Source organism: Thunnus maccoyii, chromosome 5 (genome assembly GCF_910596095.1).
Source record: "Thunnus maccoyii chromosome 5, fThuMac1.1, whole genome shotgun sequence".
Lineage (NCBI taxonomy): Eukaryota > Metazoa > Chordata > Actinopteri > Scombriformes > Scombridae > Thunnus > Thunnus maccoyii.
Window position 1 is genome coordinate 6,247,888 of NC_056537.1, and position 7,451 is coordinate 6,255,338.

The following is a 7,451-nucleotide window of genomic DNA, read 5'->3' on the forward strand; positions in this document are numbered from 1 at the left end:
TTACTCTGTGTATTGTTTTTTTTTTCTAGTGAGAAATGAGTCACACGTTTCATTGCACAAAGTTTATATTTAAATCTATTTCATATTGGGACTATACTGTGAATATTGTGTGATTCGTTTAAAAATGATACGTTAAACATTGCTAATAAGACATTTGAATGAAAACTTGTAGTTTTATTTAACAACTTGATGTTTAATTTGTTTTATTATCTAATGTTATATTACTGTAACAACTGTCGAACTGTGCCTTTAGTGCGCTTTAACGCGTCACAGTGTCACCAAAAGATCTTCAACTTTCTGAAACTTCAAACAAACTGAATAATGTAAAACACATTGTTATAGGCCCCTATTATTACAATACCTCGCACACTTATTTGATACTCTTTTCTCTTTTTCTCGGTCTTCCACTCTCCCTCCCTCCCTCCCTCCCTTCCTTCTCCCTGCAGTTCTTCTGTTTGTTTGCACTCACTTGATCCGGAGCGGAAATTCCTCTCCGTTTTTGTGAATGACAAACTCATTAACAATTCATCAACACAGGCCGCTCCATCCGGCCCCCGTTTCCAAGGCGACCGCCGCCGGGGCTCCTCCGATTGGCCGGCCGACATAATGTATCCAATGAAACGCCTCCTGTTTGTAGCCATTCAGCAGCCTGGCGCCGCAGAGAGCGCATCAAGCCAGAGAGCCTGCAGAGCGTCGATTCATACCGCAGACAGAAGGGGAGCAGGCGGCATCCGCAAGCAGTAACAGACGGACATAACCCGCATGGTTCACATCCACAGATCCTTGCACCACCACCCTGCCTTTATTTTTTACTCTGGATCTCCAAAGGGAAACTAGGTGAGGTGGAAAAGCTTTTTGCGCTTGGAGCCGTGGAGTTATATAAGAGCAGAGGAAGCGTCAGGGCCGGTGTGACTCATTGATAAATAACACGGGCTCTCTCCGGCCAGATGCATGAATGAGCGCCAGTGTAGGCAACCTGCAGTCGGGAAATTTGTGAAGGAGACCCGCGTTTTGATTGATCCGTCTCGTCCCAAAGATTATGGGACATTAAAGAACACTTGGAGCGAGAATTTATTTGTCTGATTTTGCATTTTCACTTTTTTAAAATTTTTTAATTTTTTGCACCAAAATCGCCTCCAGTCGCTCGTGTTGCTGAGGGCCCTCCAAGCAGCTGAACGGACCGAGAAAAAAAGAAATCCCAGACAGATTTTTTGGTTGCTGCAGCCAGAAAGTCTCCAGCACAGCAAACCTCGCTTTTTCAAATCATTTTTAACTCCTGCTTATAAATGCTTGACAAGCTCAAGCCCGTCGTCCAGCTCGACTCGGTCATGGCGATCAGCAAGACGGTGGGCTGGCTCCGGGAACAGCTGGAGACGCGCAGGGACGGCCTGCTGGTGATGGACTGCCGGGCCCAGGAGCTCTACGAGTCGTCGCATGTCGAGACGGCCATCAACGTGGCCATACCGAGCCTCATGCTCCGCCGACTCAAGAAGGGCAACCTGCCCGTGCGGTCGCTGCTCTCCGACGGCGAGGACCGGGAGAGATTCGTGCGGCGTTGCAAGACGGACACCATCGTGCTGTACGACGAGTACAGCCGGGAGTGGAACGAGAACGTGGACGGTGGCTCTGTGTTGGGTTTACTGCTGAGGAGGATGAAGGACGAAGGCTACAGGGCCTATTATCTGGAGGGTGAGTACGGTTCATTCGCATTGTTGGGCCCCGCGGCCGCTGCTGTTCATTCATGCCCGCAGATTTTTGCGCAGAGGAGGGGGCGCTTTTGCTGGTAGGCATACTTAATGTGAAATCTTAAGTTGTGATCAGTTGAAGTGTAGCCTATCTTCACATGTTTACAGCTTTAAAAAATGTGATTATTTTTTCGTGAATGGGTCTATTTAGCTACTTTATTGCACTGATAAACATAAGGATGTTAAACTGAAATCAAAGTAGCCTGAACTGAATCTATTTGCAGGAATTTTCAGGAAAGAAAAATATAATTTCGCTGTGAAATGAACCCGAATTACAAGTTAAGATGAATATTTCTGTGATGTAGCACAAATGCATCATATAGTGGCATGTGTATTTATTTGGATTTATGTTCTATTTTCCAGGTGGCTTCAGTAAATTCCAGGCCGAGCACCCGGCTCTGTGCGACACCAACCTGGACGGCTCCTCCAACAGCAGTTCCCCCACCGCCCAGGTGTTGGGCCTCGGCGGGCTCCGGATCAGCTCCGACTCATCGGATATCGAGTCAGACATAGACCGGGACCCGAGCAGCGCCACGGACTCAGACGGGAGCCCGCTGTCCAACCCGCAGCCCTCCTTCCCGGTGGAGATCCTGCCGCACCTCTACCTGGGCTGCGCCAAGGACTCCACCAACCTGGACGTGCTGGAAGAGTACGGCATCAAGTACATCCTCAACGTGACTCCTAACCTGCCCAACCTCTTTGAGAACGCAGGGGAGTTTAAATACAAGCAGATCCCCATCTCGGATCACTGGAGCCAGAATCTGTCTCAGTTCTTCCCCGAGGCCATCAGCTTCATCGGTAAGTAATCCTGCAGAGCTGCAAACACACTGCAGCTCTTGCTGCAAACTGTTACCGCAGGCCCCTGGCTTGTTGGGTTATTTACATGCTTATTCACTTAGAACAGCAACTAATCATTATTTTCTTGAATAAATGGTTCATTTTTTTTGTTTATGAAATATTATAAAATTGTGAAAATGCACAAGGTGACGTTTTCAGATTACTTTTTTTGACTGACCAACAGTTCCAAACCCTCAGATATCATTTTGCAGCAGGAACCAGCTTGTCAATCTATTATTTGACTAATCACATCAGCACCAATCACTATTCCTCACTTGATGACCATATGGTATTGTTTTGAATATATAGACAAAGAGAAGGGGCACAACCAGAGAGTTGGGGACATAATCTTATTAATGTGATATGTCTTATCACTGACAGGAAGTTCTTAAGTTCTTATTGTGCAATTGAGATTAGATGAGGTGTCCCTGGCTGTGGTCTTATCAGTCAATCAGGCAGGGACACATAGAGTGGGCAGATTAAGGCCATTGTGTTGAGGCACAGGAATACAAGTCTGCCTCTAATGGCGCACAGGCTGAAATGCACTGTGTACAAATGATTTGACTTCAATGGAAGACATCCTGGCCTATCTCTTGTCCCGGGGCTTGTGTAATTGCAGCACAAAGGGCGACGTTGAAACAGGAGAATGGGGAGAGTGAACGAAGGGAGGGCGGTAATTTGAGCGCAGGAAGGAAGTGGCATTGAAAGTAATCTAGGACATGGCATTGCCCCCCCTCCCCTTCTTTCCTCCCTCCACATTACAAAAGGAGCCATTTACAGGCCCTGTTGACATCCTGTTCGCCTTGACAGGGTGCCCTCATGACTCCTACGTTTACACGCCCAAATGGCACCATTGTCGGAGTAACCCTGGCGAGCGGAAGAATGGTTTAATAGACCGTAATAGTCAATTTCCCAGCCGGCTACTCTAGGCCAAAAACTAAAGAATGTCGGCTCTGTTTATGTGCGCTACCACCGCAGCCCCTGTTTGTTGACTGACACGCCTGGGAGATAGTCAGGATAATAACTTCCGCTGCTCTCCCTCGCTGGACCTGCTCCAACTTCCAACACAGCTTGACTTAAATGTCACAGATGTTTATCACAAGTTTTGTACTGTCTATGTAGCAAGGGGATGCACTTTTCCTCATTTGTAGAAGCACTAGTGTGTCCAAATGTGTAAATGCCTTTGAAAAAAGGGATTAGTTGATTAACAGAGACCAAAATGCCAGAAACTTACTCCGTTGAGCTTCTCAGATGTGAGGATTTGCTGTTTTTCTCTGTTTTATATCATTGTATATTGAATTTTTGAGGGTTGTGGACTGTTGGTCAGACAAAAAACAATATCACTTTGGACTTTTATGACATTTTATGGACTAAACAATTAATCATTTAGTTGTAAAATAATCTACTTTTAATCTTGAATGAAAAAAGCACAGCCGTAAAACACAGCCATAGTTGCTTTAAATCTGTTGCATATTTCTGGAAGTGATCTTAAACATTTCTACCCCTTTCTCCTTCTATTAGATGAAGCTCGAGGCCAGAAGTGTGGCGTCCTGGTCCACTGCCTGGCTGGCATCAGCCGCTCAGTGACTGTGACAGTGGCCTACCTGATGCAGAAGCTCAACCTGTCCATGAACGACGCCTACGACATCGTCAAGATGAAAAAGTCCAACATCTCACCCAACTTCAACTTCATGGGCCAGCTCCTGGACTTTGAGCGCACGCTGGGCCTGAAGAGCCCATGCGACAACCGCATGGCAGCACCGAGCCAGCAGCTCTACTTCACTACCCCAACCAACCACAATGTCTTCCAGCTGGACCCCCTCGAGTCCACGTGAGGTCGGCTGTCACCACCCTCTCCTTGCTGTAGGTTTTGTGGGCCTCCTATTGGAAAAGCTGCAAAAAGTTTCTCTTTTTTCCGTCGTCTGCTGTACGACCGGGCTCTTGACGTTATTGATACAGCTGGTTTGAGGCGACAGCTGCCGAGCGTGGTTACTGGAGGGCCAATGCTGTCTGGCCGAGATGCAGCTGCTGCAGACTAAATGAGGAGAGACAGTAAAAGAGACAGAGACAGAAAAGAGGAAAGAGTCATTTAAAAAAGTGCAGATACTTTCTACAATCCTGTATCGTTGTTGGACTCCTGAGGTCTTTTATCTCTTTTTGTCATTGTGTCTGAGGAAAGTGATTTTGTCAGACAGCTGTATGTTATGCTTCAAAGTTCCTAGGCTGGTGTGCCAAAGAGACATGATTGTTCAAACTGGACAGATATGAAATGAAACCCTTTTTTATCTTTGTTTTGGGGTCTAGCACTGGTTCTGCCAAGACTTTAGGGTGCGTTGTCTCCTTTGTCTTCTGTGAAGACTTGCCTGTGTGGGGTTGAAGCACCCCAGCTTTAGATGGCACACTATATACTGGACTCGATTTTACATTTGTGGAGTCTTTTCAAACATTTATACATTGTGTATATACGTATCTTAATATAAAAGACAATACAGTAAAAGCCTTGCTCTAGTATATACCCTTTGCAACAAGTGGGTACTGAAGATTCTCTTGTTTCATATTCTACTTTTATGTAAGCAAACAACTGCATATTGATCAGTATGTTTAAGTTGATTATGCCAAAAATCAAGTAGGCTTTCCAAGAATTGTGCAAAAATGTATACATGTATAATATATTTGATAATCGCTTTATGTGTAAATTCAGCCGATGGGCCTTGTTTTTGCACCAACCCTCTCACAAATCAAAGTCACCTTGGTTGTTTGCCTTACTTTTGCGCTCAGAAGGCTTTTATTGCGCATTAGCCTTCAGAGAAATTCACCAATTTTCACAACTCTAAAGAATGCTAGAGATTTTTTTTTATATCACACAAAAAGTCAACCAAACCATGAGCAATTTTCATAGCACCACGTAAACGATAATTTAAGCAGTCTGAATGGCCAACTGTTTGTAGTCTGGATCTCTGAAGGTTAATGTGAGTAATCCTAATCTGTGCACAAGGGTTAAAAGTCTCTGACATGTGGATAAAGCAGGAGGCTTTGCTTGCCTCACCTCTTCAGGGAAAACTCTATGAAATGCAGTTTTTATTTGTCAAGATGAGAGAAGAAGAATCCGGAGATTCGGAGGGCTGTGTTGCCCCCTCCAGAGAGAAGGCCTCTTTCCAGAGGAAGCCATCTTGGCGACCTCTGCCACCCCCCTCCACACTCCTCTCTTACGAATGTAAAGAAAAGATAAGTTATTAATAAATTGCTATTTTGTCTACACTTTATGCTTTTCGTGCCTGTTTTTCTATCGACACGCTTATTGGTGTTTTGTCTGTGTCCATGGTAACACATTTATGTAAGTGTCTCTTCACCCGCAGTACAGTTGAGTGTTAACCAGCAGGCCGAGTCACGACAACAAAAACAGTCAGCGGCCGCCATGAATCATGAGGCAGTTCACAAAAAACTCATTCCACCTTACTTACCAGTTCAGAATTAGCCTGTCCTGTCACATGATGCTTGTGTAACAACAAGTGTTGTGTACACTCTGTTCTTTGTGACAATCATTCACAAACTGCAAAATGCGACTGAACAGGTACAAAGTGATTCCAGTCACGCTGCAATCAGTCTAACTGGTTTTTCCAGGTGCTGCTCTGTGGCGAGGGCTTTGGGTTCACACAAACACTCCCTCTGGCACTTCCATAAGGCGGGGTCTCGGCAGTCAGCCATCAAAGGGAACTGGAAGTACCTAGATATGGTGTTATTTGATAGCGAGCGTGGCTGCATGTACCTGTTAAGACCTGGAGGCCTGGGAGAAGATGATCCTCACAGCGAAGGAGGAGGGAGGAGGAGCGTTGTGTTCTCACGCAAGCAGCAACTCGCTTCACAGCTCAGCAGAGAAGTTTTTGCTCTGCACCAACATTCCCACACATGCTGATTAACACCAAACAGCTTAGTGTGTGTGTGCGACTTCAGTGTGTTAATTTTTTGGAGTGAGTAAAAAGGTACAAGCAATGCATCAACCTCCAGAGATGAAAGTTAATAGACGAAGGGTGTCAATTAGCCATAATAAGGGATTTTCTTCTTTTTGTCCGCTAAGCCCTTGATGTGTGCAGCATGTATGTGCTTGTCATGGAGTTAAGTCCTAAAACTTAAATTTAGAGTGTGTGTGAGTCAATGCAAACATCAGCCTTACCGTGATTAGCTGCTAAGAGTCGCTATGATTGTCAAGCACAGTGAATATGTTGGCAGCATGGACAAAACAACTCAGAGTTTGAAGTCTAGAGTTTCAAGAAACATACTGGCTGCCTATCAAAAGTAGACAACATAAAATATTAACACTACATATTCCTAATTTGTACACAAGAATACAGAAAATATAAAAAAGTTTTATATATATATATATATATGGAGAGAAAATAACATGCAGGAGAAGTGGGAAGCTGTACAAAATCCCTTGCATAAAAACGTCTCCTAAAACCTAAAACGTAATACATAAATTACATTAAGTTAGAATAATAAGTGATTACTGGTTAAAATAAAAGTAAAAAAAAACCAACTACCTACTGACGTCTTAGGTTTAGACTGGAAATACAACCTGGCATTCAGTTGAACAAAGTGAGTGAATCATTGGCTATGTAACAAAGGGCTAAATCTGCACACTCATGTCCTGACGTAAATGATTTATAAAAAGAGTCCTACATACACAGTTGGTGCTCCCCTTTACCCACTTTCCAGTTTAGGTGATATTTTCCACTTCCTGGGTAATCATTTAATAATGATACACCTCCTACACCCTAACTGTGACAGCAAAGTACATACATGAGCAATATTTGTTTTAACTCATTCTGTAAAGATTTTTTAGACATCTTAGAGTTCTTAATTTGCCCACAA

At 44.3% G+C, this 7,451-nt stretch overlaps 1 protein-coding gene across 1 annotated transcript; it reads left to right on the top strand.

Moving 5' to 3' along the window:
- Window positions 1-467: 467 nt before the first annotated feature.
- Window positions 468-5,840, top strand: dusp6 (dual specificity phosphatase 6). The gene is made up of 3 exons (XM_042413021.1): window positions 468-1,689; window positions 2,109-2,543; window positions 4,104-5,840. Exons 1-3 carry the CDS (start codon window positions 1,287-1,289, stop codon window positions 4,415-4,417), a joined length of 1,152 nt encoding a protein of 383 aa, XP_042268955.1. The 5' UTR covers window positions 468-1,286; the 3' UTR covers window positions 4,418-5,840.
- The last annotated feature ends 1,611 nt before the right edge of the window (window positions 5,841-7,451 follow it).